The sequence below is a fragment of the Musa acuminata genome, chromosome BXJ2-3, assembly GCF_036884655.1.
Source record: "Musa acuminata AAA Group cultivar baxijiao chromosome BXJ2-3, Cavendish_Baxijiao_AAA, whole genome shotgun sequence".
In the NCBI taxonomy this organism is placed as follows: domain Eukaryota; kingdom Viridiplantae; phylum Streptophyta; class Magnoliopsida; order Zingiberales; family Musaceae; genus Musa; species Musa acuminata.
Genome location: NC_088340.1, coordinates 3,367,200 through 3,384,774, shown reverse-complemented (window position 1 = coordinate 3,384,774; position 17,575 = coordinate 3,367,200). Strand labels below are relative to the sequence as shown.

Below are 17,575 nucleotides of genomic sequence, written 5' to 3'. Positions count from 1 at the left end.
GTAGAGGACTCTGTTACTTCGAAAAGCACACACGTGCCACGTATGTCGGATTCGGACATCCGAAGCGGATCCAGGAATTATCGGATTCGGGTGCGGGGATTCTTTTGTCATAAAGGGTTCACTTTTCGGCACAGCTGCGAATGCCGATAAGGGTTTTCCTTTTTGGCCTAGTCATCTTACCGACACGAACGCGAACACGTCCTCCCGGTTCGGCCTTTTCCGGCATCGGTGCGGGACACGACTCTCGTCGAGACATTCATGTCAGCCGTCGATCTGTCCCAGCAGCAAATCTGAACCGTCAACCTTCGCACAATGGATCACTACGAGCTCGTGGAGCATTCCTCCACCACCACCACCCAGCCCTCTTGGGTTTTAGATCGACGATCTGCGGCCATCCCTCACCCGCCCTTGTTCTCGCTAGCCTCGATCGATCTGAGACCTGTTTCGATAGCTCGGGGAATCACCAAAACCCTCGACGAGAGAAGGGGATTGCGAGGTAGGGACGTCTCCTTTCGACGGAACATGGGGTGATGAGGCTTCCGGGTCGGCGTCGGCGGATGGAGTGGGACGGCGAACAGGGGAGGCCGAGCGGCGGCGGCGAGGGGGAGGAGGAGGAGGAGGAGGAGGAGGCGGAGGCGGAGGCGAAGGAGGAGGAGGGGGAGGTGGAGAAGGAAGGGGGTTTCCTGGTGAACGATGGCAGTTCGGTCTTCTCTTTCGCCGTGGAGAGTATGCTCCAGTCGGCAGCGGCGTGCGGGCTGGTGGTGACCGACGCGCTCGAGCTCGACCATCCCATCATCTACGTCAATCGCGGGTTCGAGGAGGCCACAGGGTATCGCGCCGAGGAGGTGCTCGGAAGGAACTGGTAAGAGCCCCATGTCATTTCTTTTTCGTAAAAGGAAAACTATGCTCTTTAGATCCTTCAATTTTTGCTTTCTTTGAGGCTTGTTGGTGATTACTGTTCTGTATGATGATCAATTGATGAGAGGAGCATATGTAGTTGCTAATTTATAGTCGTTAGTAGTTGAAATTTCTGCACTTTGATTTTGATTTGCCCTACCATGGTTATGACGAACACAAACTTGTGTTGTCGGATGGAGCTTGCAGGATAAGGAATGAAGAAAATTAGCTGCTTGATGATTGCTAGCCTAGGTTACATGAATGATGAAGTTTCTGAATTTGATATCCTTAGTTAGGCCAAAAGTCGAAGTTACTGAATGAACCACACTATCAATCACCGATGGCGAAACATGTTATGGCCTCTCAGCATCCAAAGAAAGATGTGGTTTTATCAATAGTCTCTCGTACCGAACGACGGAGGAAGAATTAAATGACACCAGGATGATCTTTTGCCTTGGATCATTAGAGTAATGAATGATAGAACTTGGAACTTGTAAGTTTAAGAAACATCGTCTCACTATTGCACCGATTGTTAAATAATATCCAAAATCAAGTTGGAGTCTACGTTCTATTGGGGACCTGGAACCGGAGTTAAAGACTGCATGTGTTAACTTGTCTAGATGGCCCTATATGTATCTTGGGATAATTGCTGCAGTCTAAACTTTTGTTAGCTGGTTGTGACTTTTCCATACTTCTTGCTCCAAAGTTGGATGCAGAATAGTGTGCCACTTGCAGTTATTTTATCCTCCAAAATACTTGGATCAGAAAAGAAACTATGATTATAACTACACCTTTAAAAGTACAAATCGGTAGAAGAACATAAATTTGAAGGATGAAGAGGTTGTGATATTATAGTGACATTCATTGCAGCACTTTTTGCAGCTGAAGACCACTTGACATAATTGACTCGTTCTTGTGTTTAATATAGGGTATAGGTTTTGATCACTTTTGTTGAAGCATATGCTTTAGTATTCCACTGGTGGAACTAACGATGATTGTTACTATCATTTGATTGTGGATGAATGCCTTTTAAGAGTCCTAAAGATTTATGGGAAAATTTGATAATATGGATTGTAAGAAAATGCGGCATAACTTATTTTGCATAGTACTTAAGTTCCCTTCCTCTTAAACTTCTTTATTGGCCTTAGGATTATGATATGCTATTCTTTAGTTTGTTTGGCTTATAATGTCTAATAGGATCTATGTCAATTGGAAAATTTCCATTCTTGCATTTCCTTTATCTTGCACGCCAAAATGGTATAATCTATACTCCTCTCTTGTCTTTTTTATTATTCTTTCATTTTTAACTTCGAGTCCTTATTTCGTTCCAAGGTAAGTTGTGGGCATGGCTTGGAGGGAGGGATGGGATGAAGGTATGAGGGTGGAGCCATTGGGAGGGATTAGTCGTCAAGTAGCGAGTGCTTATGACCAGACACAAAACATTTGAGGCGTGTAAACGGTGATGGGAGGGTAGCTCATGTAGGCCAGATACTTTTTCTTATAAACTCTCTCCCCATTTCTTCTCAGCTTCTTCAGGGTGAATTATGACAGACTCTCACAGGCTTGGCCTTGAAAGCAACACCTTCTAGCGATTATACAGGAGTTTCTTTGGTCATTTCTTACAGAGCACTTCTTGAAAATTTTCTCTTTTTTTTTGGGACAAATTTCTCTCTTTCCTTCATCCATCATGGCAGAATTTTTATTTTTCTGGCTTGCAACTTGTTAACGATATAAATTATACATTACATGTTTGTGCTTTGAGAAAGTTACAAAATAGTAAAGTGTAATAGATGGTTCCTGAGAGTTTTATGTTCAAGTCTTCAAGTTTGTTGCTGAATTATGAAATGATTCTGGAGAATGTCAATGCTTCTGTAGATATGAATAAGATTATGGTAGTCACAACATATCGAATGTCACAACCCCAGTCCGTAACAACATGGGCCAAGTTCCCATAGAGTACTTGAAATGTGCAACCTATGCCCATCTGCGCTATCGTGGGGTATCAGATTGTATTATCTAAGTACAATCAGCATGTGTTATATGAGATCAGATTCTGGTGTGTCTCTACAAGTTCCATCATAATGGTAGCTATCTAGAGGAATATGCAGGTCTTGTCTTTCTTGTGAATTCCTTTGTTTTCTTGTCTGCATCAGATTCAATGTGCTTCAGATGATTGTTACGATAATAATTTTGGCATCATGGCTGGTCATGGCCAGAAGCATGTCTGTGCTTCTTTTCTAACATTTCTGATCTTTTTGGTCATTTTGTCCTATTACATATCTTTGTTGTAATTGCCTGGATGCCAAACAATGGAATAGTTCTAGATTTCTGTTTCTGGTAGGTTCCTGCTGGAATGTTTTGTGGGAAGCACACTCACACTGTATCGCTCTTATATGTCATCAAAATTTAGTTCTTGTTCTTTTTCTGTCAATATAAATTATAGTCAACTTCCCTTCCACTTTTCACTTTATTAATCACATTTCATGTTGGTTCTTTACCAGGTACATATATATATATATATGTATATATATACATGTATATGTATACATGTACATGTATATGTATACATGTACATGTATACATATACATGTACATGTATACATATACATATGTATATGTATGTCTATATGTATTTCTTTTTAGATTGAAGACATTCTTTTCAAAATTAATTGATCTTTTTTAGGGAATATGCACATTGACAGTATATCTGACTGCCTGCATATATTAGCATAAACTCAAAAGTATTGTTTCAATGTATTCTTCCAGCCGATTCTTGCAATGCAGAGGACCATTTGCTCAAAGGAGGCATCCTTTAGTAGATGCTGCAGTGGTTGCTGAAATACGAAGATGTCTTGAGGAGGGCATTGAGTTCCAAGGTGATCTGTTGAACTTTAGGAAGGATGGTTCCCCATTGATGAACAGATTACAGCTAACACCGATCTATGGTGATGATGAGACAATAACCCATTATATGTGCGTTCAGTTCTTCACTGACACAGATGTTGATCTGGGATCTCTTCCTAGCCCTATGACAAAGGCAGTTGTGAAACCTTCTGATCGTTTTACCACCAACCCCTTGAGCAGACCTATCTCGACAGGGCATGGACACATCTGTCGTGAATTTTGCAGCTTATTACAAATGGGTGATGAGGTATTATGTCAGAAGATTCTGTCAAGGTTGTCACCAAGAGATATTGCATCTGTTGGTTCTGTCTGCACGAAGCTCTACGAGTTAACAAAGAACGAGGATCTCTGGAGAATGGTATGTCAGAATGCATGGGGCAGCGAAACTACTCTTGCACTGGAGACCATACCTGAAGCCAGAAGACTTGGATGGGGAAGACTTGCAAGGGAATTGACCACCCTTGAAGCAGTTTCATGGAGGAAATTGACAGTTGGAGGTGCTGTGGAGCCATCCCGTTGCAATTTCAGTGCTTGTGCTGTTGGGAACCGAGTTGTTCTTTTTGGTGGGGAAGGTGTTAATATGCAGCCGATGAATGATACCTTTGTATTGGATCTAAATGTCAGTAATCCAGAGTGGAGACATGTCAATGTGACGTCTGCCCCTCCTGGTCGGTGGGGCCATACGTTGTCATGCTTAAATGGATCTTGGCTGGTTGTATTTGGTGGTTGCGGCAGGCAGGGCTTGCTGAATGATGTCTTCATATTGGATCTGGATGCCCAACATCCAGCGTGGCGTGAGATCTCTGGCATCGCACCACCTGTGCCCAGGTCCTGGCACAGCTCTTGCACCCTCGACGGCACAAAGTTGGTTGTTTCAGGAGGCTGTGCTGATTCTGGTATACTTCTTAGTGACACATACCTATTGGATGTCACCATGGAGAAACCTGTATGGAGAGAGATACCGGCATCATGGACACCTCCTTCTAGGTTGGGTCACTCGCTATCAGTGTATGATGGCAGGAAAATACTGATGTTTGGTGGTCTGGCCAAGAGTGGGCCTCTCAGGTTGCGGTCAAGTGATGTGTTCACCATGGATCTCAGCGAAGATGAACCATGCTGGAGGTCCATTACTGGTAGTGGAATGCCAGGTGCCGGAAATCCTGCTGGAATTGGTCCGCCACCACGCCTTGATCACGTAGCTGTCAGCCTTCCTGGCAGTCGAATCCTAATATTCGGTGGATCTGTTGCAGGCCTTCACTCAGCTTCACAACTTTATCTCTTGGATCCAACTGAAGAGACACCTACATGGAGAATACTCGATGTACCCAGTCGACCACCTCAATTTGCTTGGGGACACAGTACTTGTGTTGTTGGAGGAACAAGAGCGATAGTACTCGGTGGCCAAACCGGAGAAGAATGGATGCTGAGCGAGTTGCACGAACTGTCTCTCTTCAGCTCCACCATTTAATAAGAGATCTTCTGTAAGTCATTTTGAAGGTCTACTAGAATAGCTTATGCATTACATTCACTAGATGAAAACAAATATCATGTCCTGCTCACAAGAAATTATGCATCTTCATGAAACAAATTATAGTCCTGAATTAGTTTCCCTTTTAGTCCGGACATAAGACATTACTGTCAGATATCGTGTAGAAATTATGAACATCTTTATAGTTCTCTAACTACTACTTGCTGTAATTTTTATTTCTCGTACCTCTACTATTCTATTGCTAAACTTAAGCGGTTTGCCCGTGCACATTCAGTACTGTCCTCCATGTCCTGTCCATTGGCTGAGTTCCATTTCTTGATGTTTATATATTGTTGTTTACGGTGTCATTTTAAGTAATCACTTCTTTGAATCACAAATCTATTTGTTTCATATGCATGCTGAATCGGTTCTTAATGTTTGTGTGCTATCATTTTTATCGTTTCCCTATACTATACTCTCTGTACAAAATTGATGCCTTGGTGACTCTTTTCGCTTGTTATTTTCTCTGTTCTTTGTTGCATTAGCTTGGCAACCATCACATGAGTGAATGTGAAATGATGGGGGTCCATCACATGGCCTTTGGCCACATTTTCTAGGTGTATCTTTTTGGTCTGCCAGTCGTCGGGTCGCGTGTCGACCGCTCATTCTCTTCCGCTGGGCCCAACCCGAGCTTTCCACCACACTGGAAGTCTCACGCATGCCTCTGTATATTAGTAGTCTACGTTAACATGACTCATCCGATCTACCCACCGGTAAACCATTTGCATGTTTGATCTTTGTTTCCTTGCAAGTCTATATATATATATATTCTATGCTTGTTCTTTGGCCAAACTATCATGCGACTGATTCATAGATCAATAATCACCTTGATTGATTCAATCCTGCTGGAGTAATAATACTTTTTATCCCTCTCTTTTGAAACCTTTGGACGAGTTTAATTTTATCATGAATTTGATTTGTAAACAGAAATTAACGATGCACTTCATTTGGTTTTGGAAGTCATTCAATTGTTGTGTTCAGATACATTCGCCATTTTGATTCGAGTTCATCAACAGATGGGGAACCCTCGTTGCGAAGGGGTTTTCCTGCCTCGCCCGGGGCAGCAGACGCTGAGTTTGCTCTCACAAGGAGCAGCGGGCCCTACACGGTTGTTGGTGTCTAATACCTTGGCGATTGGTTAGAGAAGATGTTCCGTGCGTTAGATGAGACAGGCGATCCGCACCACGGTGAAACGCATAGAATTCCGCAAATCCCTCCATCAGCGGACATTTTCGTTATTTCTTGCCAAGCCAAACCCTATCTTCGGTCCCACGGCCAGAGCGAGCGACCGAGCGAGCGAGAGAACGTAGGTGAAAAGGTCACGCTTTTTGCCTCTCTACCCTTCGCCAATTGCGGCTTCAGCTTACCCGCGAGCCTCCTCTTCCCCTCTCTTCTCCCACACCGGTCCCACAACGCGACACCCTCGTTTCCGCCCTCGCTTCCACCGTGCCTTCGATCGCTACCTGCTGGTCTTTTCGCCGTCGTCATGGCCGCACCGCGGACACCGCCGCCGCCGCCGCCGCTGATCGGGAAGGCCGGGTGCTACACCATCTTCATTACCCCGCCTACGACTCCGACGCCATCCGAGCTCCCAAGATCCCCCATTGCGAGCCCTGCCCCGAGCCTTCGCGCCAACAACCCTGACAAGGATGCTCCTTTGCCGGCTAAGGCTCCTTCTCCGCTGCTGCCGACGCCTCCAATCGTGGCGCCGCCACCGGTTCAGGTCCCACCTCTGCGGTTCGAGAAGCCAGTCTCCACGTCATCTGGGTCCGTGTTCGGGTTCTTCTGGGACGCCGTCGCCGAAGTACAAGATGGTATCTTGTTGAACTATTTAACTTCGGTGGTATAATAGGTTCTTTCATTCCCATAATTTTTTGGTTTTGGCTCACAGCGCATTCAAAGTTGGACGATTTCTTGGCGGATTGGTTTGGGTTAAACCATTCCAAGTACCAGTGGGCGTTGAATGAATACCACGAGCACAATGAGAAGGTTATTGCTCTTTTGTCTCTTGCCTCTTGCCTTGTAATGCTCTTTTAGTTGTTGTGGATGTGGATATGCTATTAAACTAATTAATATTTGTCATTATTTTGCTTTGTGTATGCTGATTTTTAATTTGTTATTCTCTTCAGTGGTTATAATTTTATTCCTTGGACTTGTTTCCTAGAGCAATTACTCGATTTATTTTCAATTTAGAAATCTTTTTTGAGTTATACAAACAGATGTTTGCAACTTGCTCTGATTGTTCACGTATATGGTCAAATGCCTTGGCTATGATAATTTGTATCTCATGCTATCAATAGTTCTTGCTCGAGGTACATCATGTGGTTTTTTTATTTGTTCTTTCCCCTTTTTCATTTGAGGATTTGAAGAAAAGAACCATTCATAATTGAGACAACATCATCAATGTATTCAAGCTTGGTAAATGAAGTGCAAATTCATAAATCTGGAGATCTTATATATTTTCCACACACCAGTGATCAGCAAGGGTTGATGAGCTGATAATATGCTGATAAGAAAAACATCTCATGCTGTTATCTATATATGTGAATGCAATTACTGTGCCTTTGTACTGTCTGATGTGTGTTTTGCCTGGAGATATGCCAAGTTGTTTTTGTTTGTAATTTACAGAAATTTTAGAGGTGGGACAAATATGGCCATGCATCTTGAAGTAAATAAAGCAGTTCTAAAATAGTCAAGCATCTCAATTTGTGAATGTGCTTGGGAAAGTTAAAAAAATGAAAAGACATGTATACATCTATCTATATACACATCCATGCATACATACACATATGTATATATAATCTATGATTGGTTTATTAGCAGTTGGAGTAGGGAAGTTTGATTTCCTCCCAATATGTTCATGTAAAAGTTTACAAGTACGGAGGTTTTTAGCCTGCATGGAGAGGTCAGTATTGGATGGACTTCCAGTTAAATTTGAATGAGCAAAGATTTCATAAACATCTCAGAAATTTTATTGATTTTGTCCATCTTGATGCGTGAAACGTCAGATAAAAGCAATATGGAAGTGTTGGCATATCATGTTTTTTATGACAAAAGTAGTGCATTTGCGTACTTGATCTAATTGTATTCTAAGTAACACTTGATGTTCTTTTGACCCAAGTTCTTGGTTTCCCATGCATGTTTATGGGAAGGTCTCTGAGTCAACTGAGGTGTCTGCATTTGCAATATTCATTTGGTTCCATTTACTTAGAATCATTAACTATATTCCTGTGATGAGTATTCATGATTTCTTGTGCTTTATGTATGTAATTAAAACATGTTTTTTCAGCTTTTAATAAAGTGCAGAGCGATAAGTCTGAGAATTTTGAGGTACCTAGGCAAGAGGGCACAGGCAGCACATAATGCTTGCCTTTTCTTTTACCACAAAGTTTCCTTCCCAAATGTATCTTGCATGATCTTTGAGGACCAATGGATGTTATTGTCCGATCCTCAACTTTGTATTTTGGGTTTAGATGTACTTGTAACATATATCATCCCTCTGTATGATGAATGATTTAATCTGATATTAGATGTACGAAACAAGACAAATCCTATATGAATATGCACAGCTTGATGGCTCAAGGATTTGAGTCGAGTTTCCAAATTTCTTCTGGTTGCAGGATAAGGAAAGTAGTAAAGTCAATAAACCAAAAGAGCTCGTCGATAGAGGACATTCTGTCTAATAACTTACCAGTGAGGTAAATTATTATCTCAGTGAAGTAAATTATTATCTCCATTTCTTCCTTTCATTTGCTTATTTCTGAAACTGTTATTGTGTTTTTGTCATGCAGCAGCAAACTTTTTCAACACTGGTGTGTGGATTATAGAGTTAAAAACATGTCTGATGAATGCAGTTTATGATAGTGTATCAATGCTTCGAAGCAGTCAATGCATTACTGACAAATTGGTCCTTTGGGCAGTGGTCAGTCCATTTTAGGGGGATAGAATATACAATAAATAAGTTCCTCTGCAAATGTTTTCCATTGTTTGCATGTTGATATTTGCTCCTTTGGGTATCAGTGATGTGAACTGTCTTTGAAAATTTATCAACTCATCTCTCCAAAAGCAATCAAAATAGTCACAGTTTGCTTTTTGTATGACATAAACAGCTCTTCCCTGTAATATGAATATCCTATTTACTTAATATTTTCTTAAATACTTTGATTCCCTATTATATTATGCCTTTTTACAGAGTTCGAGTGCTACTATGGATCATTGCTAAGATAGTGACAAGAAAAATGCATTGCTACTTGGCCTTTGGCTGCCATCAATCATGGTTGCAGTTTTTCATTGTGTCATGGTTGTAAGTAATTAATGATATGAAGTCTGTGTGTTTAATATCCTTAAACATTAAGTATACAAACTGTTGGTCTTTCTTTGTGTTGCATCATTAGTGTCTCAACTCAGTGGAGGTTTTGGAATGCCTACTTAACCCTGTTTGATTGGGTTTATTGGTCCCTTTTTGCACTGGTTGGTGATGTTATATATTTAGTTCTTAATTTTTAGTGTATATATATATATATATATATATATATATGTATGTATACATGTAGAGGGGTATATAAGTAATTTGCACTCCTATATATAAAATAAATACTCCACTTCTCCCGCCATCCGATGCCTACGCATTTTAGGAGTCGATCGTTTTTCGTCGTTCCTCTTCCTAACAACCTGCGTTTAGGCGCAGCTTTTCCGTTGAATCTCTACATAGAAATAGCGGCAATGATCCAGAGGCAGTTCCATGGAGCTCCGCCTCGCCTCTTCACCGGAACCGCTTTCATGCCCACTCCGGGCACCCAGATCGCCGCCGACCCCTCATACCCCGCCAAGGTACCTCACGGATCCTCCCTTTCTCGATCTATGGCATTAGCACTCCCATCGCCGCTACTCGTCGCAGAATCGTGGGTCTCAAGGAGTGCTCCCGCTGACGGCGAAGCAGATTGCCGCTGCCTACCACTCCGGCGTCGACAAATCCGCGCTCTCCATTGATGGAGTTGATGTCACTAATGTGATCCGATCCTTGTTCTTTCTCGATCAAACCCTACCTCTTAAAACCCCTTATCCGGAGCTAACAGTGAATCGACTGGGGTTTGATTGGGCGACTGTAGGTTCGGCTTTTGGGATTGGTGATGAATAAGGTGGAGAGGGTCACTGATGTCACCTTCACGCTTGATGATGGAACCGGTCGGATTGACATCAATAGATGGTGATCATTTTCTCATGTAATTTTTGTTTAATTTATTTTTCATAAACTGAACAATGATGTTGGTACGTACTTCTTGCTGACCGATTCTATAGGATTAATGAAGCCCCTGATGCGAATGAAGTGACAGCTATCCAGTAGGTGCTGCGTAATGGTTCTTTTTCGAATTAAGAATATTTTAATGTCTTAGTCTTTCTAATAAGAGCCTTACTTTATGTTGGTATACTCTTTTTGATGCTAAAGAAATGGGATTTATGTAAAAGTTCATGGTCATTTGAAAGGATTCCACAGCAAAAGGCATGCATCTGCATTTTCGGTTCGGTAAGACACCTGAATCTTCTTGTATGATGTGACGTTTATGTGCTGTTCTAATCTGCAATTAAGACAGTGCCTTCGTATTTTACTTTGGTTTAACCATTATCTTTTTGTTGAATGCTATAATTTAGCTACATTCCTTTGGTGTATATTAAGTCTTAACTATATTCCCTTGACTCCATGTAGCTTCTGCTTGCTGTATAATTGTTGCTTACAAACATGCTACAAAAACCATAAGCCCTATCAGGGCTTGCTATTTGTTTTGCTTCCTGGTGGTCTATCCCTGTCAATACAAGGATCTTGTGTTATATGTGTGGTATAGAATAAATGAACTGCCTAGGGAGTATGTATAGTTGTTCTTATGTTCCTTGTCTGTTCTCACCTTTATTTCTCAAATCTGTCTGTTATAACAAGGTAAACCTATGTTACGTAATACTCAGAAGGATGAAAGACTAATTTACTACATATACCTTGAATGATCCAGAGACTAGGAAATTCACATAACTACTAAATGGTAATAAGTTAGATAATGGGTTTTACAGTGCTCATTCCTTTTCTGGAAGGCTTTGAGTTGTGCTCCATGATTCTAGAATTTGATGAGACAACAATGTTGATGTTGTGTAAGACTAGATGTACTTGTAATCAACCAATTGACAACAAAGTCTTTAGTATGATAATATGTAGAGGCCCTGTAATCTTAGTATTCTGTTTTTTAAGTTGATTAAGCATTGGCCATGATTAATGTTTGACGTGACTTAATTTGATAAACCTACAGTTATCACATCCATCTTCAGTTTGGCAGTCTCAAGTAAAGAGAATCTTTCATTAGTGCCATTTCAAACTTTGAGGCTTGTAGACCATAAAAAATTCAATGCACACAGTCCCAAGGATATTGATAATTTTGATTTGCCTACTTTGATTGAGTGATGGCATCTTCCCTTGGTTTGTGGAAATCTGTATCAGAATTGTCTATATGTAGCCGAACAACTATGATAAAAAGCTGGAATTTTAGATTCTTCAATCATGATCAGCCTCTTCCTTTCCTTTTTTTTTCCATTAGGATACTTATTTAGCACTATCTGCTTGCTTGCTTAGTTTGGTTGAAATATAGGGTAAAGAAACCAGGTAGATTATGCTGTATTTAGGTTCTTCTTGACGGTTTGTTATTTTAAGAGTTCAACTAGTGGATATTCCTCTATTAGTGAGGAAATCATGAATTGCATACTGCAGTTCAAAGAAAAAAAAACCTTATTTACAGAACCATGCAATTTCAATCTGTTGCATCATTTTGTTGGGAGAAATTACACCCTCGGGATACCTTTTCTTTTCAGGCCTGTGAATGACTTCAATGAGGTTGTGCTCCACTTCATCGAATGCATATTTGTACATATGGATGTCAAGAAAATAATGGTACTTGCGAAACACATTTGAAATTGTGACAATGCCTTCGTGCTAACATATCCACCATGTAGCTTACAGAAAATAGTGATATGCAATATATCCTATCTTTTGTGGTGATGCCTGTGTGTCTAGACATTAACCGTTCAAATGGTTGAAAAGCTTGAATCAATGTCCTTTTCTTTTCATTTGAACAGGGAGGAGGTTCTGCTCAGATACCAACAAATCTAACTGCGGCCTCATCTTTTCCTAATGGAGCAAAAGAATACCCAGCTCCTTTTTCCCACCAAGTGACTTGTCCTAAAACTCAATTTCTTTTCTTCTTCCTAGTATGACTGAGCTTTATTAGTTTACCAAAGATTCATGAGACACTAGCAATTAGGGTAACCATCCTTAGTTTTCCTGGTCAGTTTTCTGCTTATGTAGCCATGGATGGACCTGGGAACAACATTTGCAACATTGTTTGGGGGGTTTTCCAAGAGCCAGCAAACCTGTAAGTTATGCTACTCATCTGCGTTGTTATATATATATATATGAGCCTGCAGAAAATGAAATCTTGAAGAAGTCTATTATAAATTGTTTCTTGCAATGTTGCTTATGGTCTCTCTCTACATTAACTTCTATTCTAAAACGTCATTAAGGTGCCGAAGCAGGCAAAACTTGTTGCTTGTGCTGTGTGTAGATATTTCCTTATTATCTAGATATGGATATATGTATATTTGTAGTGCTTTATACTCGCTGGTCTCTCCATTGTGATTTGGAAGCAATTGCATTAGTAGGCTCTTTCTACAAGAGAACTGTTCGTTTCACTTATTTTTTCTATTTTTTAATTAGTTATGGTTATCTGTCACCCGCTGAAGGCCAGCATATAAGCAATTACCTCCTATAGTATTATTGTTTTTCTTTTGTGCCATCTCATGGAAATTAATGCATTTGTTCTTTTGTATTTGGTTGTTTTCACTTCTGTCCTCCCTTAATTTCTTTTTGAAGTCTCTATCCAGCAACTCAATAGTCTCACTCTTCTTTGTGACAATTCGTATTCTGTATGACTACCGCAGAGACATTAGACACAAATCTTGTGTAATTACCTTTAAATTCTTTTTCTTGTGGACTTACTTTAGTAGATGTACCCGTCCCTATATCCCAGACGTTGCTTTTGATTTCCTGACCTAAAGATGTTATGTTATCAGAGGCCGTGAAAATGGTTTGCACGTTGATGAGATTGTCAGAAAATTGGGGATACCGAAGAATACGGTCATGTGAGTCTCTTATTTCATCTTAATTTCAACATTCCAAGGTAGGATCTGTGATGTTTATTTTCCATCTTCCAATGCAGCAATGCAATTAACTATCTTGTGGATGTGGGCTACATTTATTCTACAGTTGATGAATATCATTTCAAGTCCGCATACAATGGTTGATATGCGTCAGATGTTTTTTTAACCTTTGACTGAATAAAAAACAAGAAAAGGTGTAAATAGGGTCTCTTTGCAGGAACATATACATCCACTTTGTTATTCCCCTGCCAAATTTTGTTGGAAGTTGGAATAATGTGATCATTTGCAAAATAAAGATGCAAGTGTTGCAAGTGATTTAGTGACATGATTCTCAAAAGATAAATTGATTTGTTTATATATATATATATATATATATATATGATACAGTGTTTGTCTACAGAGGATGTCTTTGTATCAACGCTGAAGTGTTGGGCTGACGATGAGATAGGCAAAAAGAAGTCTTTTTCCTCTGTTTTCTAAGTCAGATGTGATTACATAAATATGTACCAAAAGAAAGTTTATGTATTTAATAAACTAAGTAAATGAGTATGTATGAATTATTTTATTTTATTGTCATCTTTCCCTTTTCCATATATACTTAGAAAGGCTTCTTTGGCAGGAATATTAATTATTCACTTACATGTTGATTGATATATAACCGTCATCCATTTTAATTAAATAAAATACAAAACTGGTATCCGTGCACTGTAATAACTCCACGCTCATGGCCGATCATTATCGGACCCGGGTATAGTTTCTCCAGTCTTGGATTCGCATCCGACCCGTTTCCCCGATAGTTTTTCGTGTTTGGCGCGGCTTTCCTTCGATAAAAAGAGCAGCGCTGTATTCATTTCCACAGCTCAAACTCCTTCCGGGGGTGTGAGGGAGATGTCGGAGAGGCGAAGGGAGAGGGAGAAGCTTCGGGACCGCGACCGAGAGAGGGACAGGGACAGGGATCGCGACCGCGAGAGAGATCGAAACCGAGATCGAGATAGGGAACGGAACAGAGATCGAGACCACCGGAAGCGGTCGCGATCCAGGTCCCTGTCGAGGTCCCGCTCCCGTTCGGCCGAGCGCCACCGCCGCCGCCACCACCGCCGCTCACCTTCCCCAGACACCCACCGCCACAAGCGCCGCCGGGAGGGCAGCGATGACGATCGCGACCGCCGCCGCTCCTCCGCCTCGGAACACGCCGAAGGCGGCCCTAAGGAGCAGAAGAAGCAGGCGGGCGACGATCAAAGGGACGGAGAGGCAGCAGCGCCGACGGACGCGGACCCCGACGAGGTGGAGATGATGAAGATGCTAGGGATCCCGCTAGGGTTTGATTCCACCAAAGGGAAGCCGGTGGCAGGCAACGACGTGAGTGGGGTGAGGGCGGTGACTAAGCGGCAACCGAGGCAGTACATGAATAGGAGGGGAGGGTTTAATCGGCCCTTGCCCCCGGAGCCGAACCGCTAAAATCTGATATCCGGCCGAAAAGGTTAGGGCTTGTGTCTTGCCCTCATTTCAGTTTTTATTTATTTACTTTGCCATTGAACTTTTACTTCCGTTTCTAAATCCGTAACATTTTGGTTCTTCTTGCTATATAGCTACTAAATTGTGTGATTTTCCATAGAGTTAATGAAATTATTTGAGTTCTTTACTATAAAAAAAAAATTGCTTGAGGTATCTTAGGTTGTGAATTTAATCTTGAAATAGGATTTGCATTTGGTGTAAGGAGTTGATGTGCTTTTTCCCATCGATCTTTTGATGTTCTGGAGCAATGGCCGCTAGATAGAGCCACTACTATACATTGTGAAGACCAAGTGTGTTAATCTAGATTCATTGTGTAGCATGTCGGCGGCACAAATTGCTAGGATTGTGTAATACATATAATTACTCTGGTTATACACTTCCAAATTTTCTGGACAAGCTTTTGACACAGGAACTAGAAATACATAGCATTAGTTCAGGGATGGGCATACACTTTCTTGAGCGACATCAAGATCTATGAGTGCACTATAGTTGATTGTGAGTTCACAACACATCACAAGTAGATTTGAGAACATACTAAACAAAAGGGGTTCTAGTAATGCTTTGACCAATGTCCCTTGTAAATTGCTGTCTGATTCAGATATTGATAAGTGAAATTTGGTTTCCATGTTATTGAGGCTGTTGTGAAATATGTATCATATAAGTTTTAGTGTGAAAATAAATATTATATACGGCATATATCCATGGAGAAGAGCAGTTAACCAGTAACAGAAAATGTAGATTGTTTAATCCTTACACTTTAGAACCAACAATTTTATAAAGTTAACAGTGGGAAGAGGCGTCTGTCGACACTGATAGAGTAACAGTTTCAACTGAGGCTCCTAGCCCATGGGAGACTTTTTTTCATGGGTTATATAAGTGTCCCTTTCGGGAGAGAGTTGTGTTTGTTTCATCAGTTATGGTTTTCGATTGGGATTATAGCTATTAACTAAGCTTTCTTATAAATATGAGTATTGAACCTTTAGCTTAATTCGGTTTGTCTTTTGTATGTACTGGTTATGTCTTGAGCTTGTTCAGACATGGTGGAAGCGCATGCGTAGCCTGACATTATTCCAAGACTGAAAGGAAATTTTGTATTGTGCTCTTATTTCATCCTTAACAGATGCATGCCAATCACTTAACATTAAGTGACATGTTCTTTCCTTCAAATTTTTTACAATCACTATTGGAACCTATTTATCATTATTTTCTTCGTAGTATTTGTTCTGTTGATTAAAAAAGGCATCACTAAAAGAACTTCGTTTGTTATACTTGTCTTGCTTTATCAATAAATACTTCAATTTGATCCCTTTTGCATTTTTTGCTTTTAGCATAGGTTTCCTTACCACCTGAAAAGATGTTGTTTTTCATAAAGTTACTGATTTTCATATTTCTGTTATTTCAGATTCTGAAATCAAGCTGTTGAGTTGGGAAAAGTTGCAAGTCTTCATTTTCTGAATTTGATCCAGGGATGTGGTCAGTCATGATTGTGTGATATCATCTTCTATCCATTATATATATTATAACATTTAAGCCTTGCCTTAGTGTTATTACTTGTTGAAACATTTATAGGATGCTAGATTAAGAGTTTTGCTTTGTTTCATCTTCTGCCCTCTGCCTCTCATGACTGCAGATGTGTTCAAGTCAGTCTTACCTATTGGACAAGATGCCCGCTGTTTCATATATTTTGGTGAGTCCTAAGAAATTGTTGGTGTGGCTTTATCTTTATTTTTGAATGCTGACATTTTGCTTGTTATTCCGATCCGTTGCACAAGAACCCAGCCCTAAAGAGGTAAGAAGCTGACACCCACCCATTGTCATTTACTCAGTAATCATCAGGTGCAGTGGAATTATCTGGGATTTCTGCAATTCAAGAAAATAACACTGTTAAAGTTCCTGCCTATTTCATGACATGTTCATTGATGAAAATTTTAGTCTCTTTCTTGTCTAACCTAATGCCTAACTTATAGGAAATGATGTATCGGAACTCAGCATAATATTTCTCTGACATACAGCACATCATTTTCAAACTTAACATGTATATGTCTCCGCTTGTCTTGTGCAGCACTTTTTCTTTTTCATTTTCGTGCATGGCGTAGGAAGTTTCTATATTATAGAAAATAATCCTTTTTCAGATCCTGTGTGATTGAGGGAACCATGTTAAATTCTTTTTGTTTTCAAGAAAGGAGTTTTTAGTGTTAATTTATCTGAATTGTGTTTCAATTTTGTTTGTAGATGTAATTTGGAGAACTTTCATGCCTTTGTTGCGCCTTAAGAATTGTACCGATCTCATCTTCTTTTGAACTCCATTTCCATCTTTTTTTTTCTGCTGTTCTTTTTTACCTGTTTGATCATCGAAGATGCTCGGGTTGGCATCCCGACAAACACCTAATGGGCTCGGGGTCTCTCGTTTAACAATGCGAATTTAGCTAAACACAAGATCAAACCCTGAAGAAAATAGAATAGGATATCCACAATGGTTGATTAGCATAAACATATATCTAAAGAAAAAAAAAGAAATAATCTTTTTCTGAGGTACGA

General features: G+C 40.4%; 4 protein-coding genes across 6 annotated transcripts; all 4 read left to right on the top strand.

Moving 5' to 3' along the window:
- The first annotated feature begins 155 nt into the window (after window positions 1-155).
- On the top strand, window positions 156-5,563 carry LOC103976884 (adagio-like protein 1). Its single transcript, XM_009392225.3, has 2 exons — window positions 156-862; window positions 3,664-5,563. Exons 1-2 carry the CDS (start codon window positions 531-533, stop codon window positions 5,267-5,269), a joined length of 1,938 nt encoding a protein of 645 aa, XP_009390500.2. The 5' UTR covers window positions 156-530; the 3' UTR covers window positions 5,270-5,563.
- A 772-nt stretch (window positions 5,564-6,335) lies between these two features.
- On the top strand, window positions 6,336-9,473 carry LOC103976885 (formin-like protein 3). 2 transcript variants are annotated; one of them, XM_009392228.3, is made up of 4 exons: window positions 6,336-7,143; window positions 7,221-7,318; window positions 8,950-9,027; window positions 9,124-9,473. In XM_009392228.3, the coding sequence occupies exons 1-3, from the start codon at window positions 6,477-6,479 to the stop codon at window positions 9,010-9,012; spliced, it is 828 nt and encodes a 275-aa protein (XP_009390503.2). In that variant the 5' UTR covers window positions 6,336-6,476; the 3' UTR covers window positions 9,013-9,027; window positions 9,124-9,473. The 2 variants fall into 2 exon arrangements, with proteins under 2 accessions (XP_009390503.2, XP_009390501.2); XM_009392226.3 differs by having other exon boundaries at window positions 9,121-9,473.
- Window positions 9,474-9,959: 486 nt separating this feature from the next.
- On the top strand, window positions 9,960-13,816 carry LOC103977331 (replication protein A 32 kDa subunit A-like). Its single transcript, XM_009392826.3, has 10 exons — window positions 9,960-10,159; window positions 10,227-10,337; window positions 10,438-10,535; window positions 10,628-10,669; window positions 10,776-10,853; window positions 12,179-12,257; window positions 12,443-12,535; window positions 12,656-12,738; window positions 13,436-13,504; window positions 13,582-13,816. Exons 1-10 carry the CDS (start codon window positions 10,052-10,054, stop codon window positions 13,664-13,666), a joined length of 846 nt encoding a protein of 281 aa, XP_009391101.2. The 5' UTR covers window positions 9,960-10,051; the 3' UTR covers window positions 13,667-13,816.
- Window positions 13,817-14,373: 557 nt separating this feature from the next.
- LOC135606950 (uncharacterized) lies at window positions 14,374-16,756 on the top strand. 2 transcript variants are annotated; one of them, XR_010485037.1, is made up of 3 exons: window positions 14,374-15,002; window positions 16,440-16,510; window positions 16,668-16,756. XR_010485037.1 is itself a non-coding variant. In XM_065098336.1 (2 exons), exon 1 carries the CDS (start codon window positions 14,411-14,413, stop codon window positions 14,978-14,980), a length of 570 nt encoding a protein of 189 aa, XP_064954408.1. In that variant the 5' UTR covers window positions 14,374-14,410; the 3' UTR covers window positions 14,981-15,002; window positions 16,440-16,637. The 2 variants fall into 2 exon arrangements, 1 of the variants encoding a protein (XP_064954408.1); XM_065098336.1 differs by lacking the exon at window positions 16,668-16,756 and having other exon boundaries at window positions 16,440-16,637.
- The last annotated feature ends 819 nt before the right edge of the window (window positions 16,757-17,575 follow it).

Excerpts from the sequence above, each read along its gene's own strand:
- LOC103976884 (XM_009392225.3), top strand. The coding sequence starts at position 531 with ATGAGGCTTCCGGGTCGGCGTCGGCGGATGGAGTGGGACGGCGAACAG. Across the intron at positions 863-3,663 it reads GAGGTGCTCGGAAGGAACTG|CCGATTCTTGCAATGCAGAG; the intron begins GTAAGAGCCCCA and ends GTATTCTTCCAG.
- LOC103976885 (XM_009392228.3), top strand. The coding sequence starts at position 6,477 with ATGTTCCGTGCGTTAGATGAGACAGGCGATCCGCACCACGGTGAAACG. Across the intron at positions 7,144-7,220 it reads CGTCGCCGAAGTACAAGATG|CGCATTCAAAGTTGGACGAT; the intron begins GTATCTTGTTGA and ends TTTGGCTCACAG. Across the intron at positions 7,319-8,949 it reads ACCACGAGCACAATGAGAAG|GATAAGGAAAGTAGTAAAGT; the intron begins GTTATTGCTCTT and ends TTCTGGTTGCAG.
- LOC103977331 (XM_009392826.3), top strand. The coding sequence starts at position 10,052 with ATGATCCAGAGGCAGTTCCATGGAGCTCCGCCTCGCCTCTTCACCGGA. Across the intron at positions 10,670-10,775 it reads AATGAAGTGACAGCTATCCA|AAATGGGATTTATGTAAAAG; the intron begins GTAGGTGCTGCG and ends TTGATGCTAAAG. Across the intron at positions 12,258-12,442 it reads TGGATGTCAAGAAAATAATG|GGAGGAGGTTCTGCTCAGAT; the intron begins GTACTTGCGAAA and ends TCATTTGAACAG.
- LOC135606950 (XM_065098336.1), top strand. The coding sequence starts at position 14,411 with ATGTCGGAGAGGCGAAGGGAGAGGGAGAAGCTTCGGGACCGCGACCGA.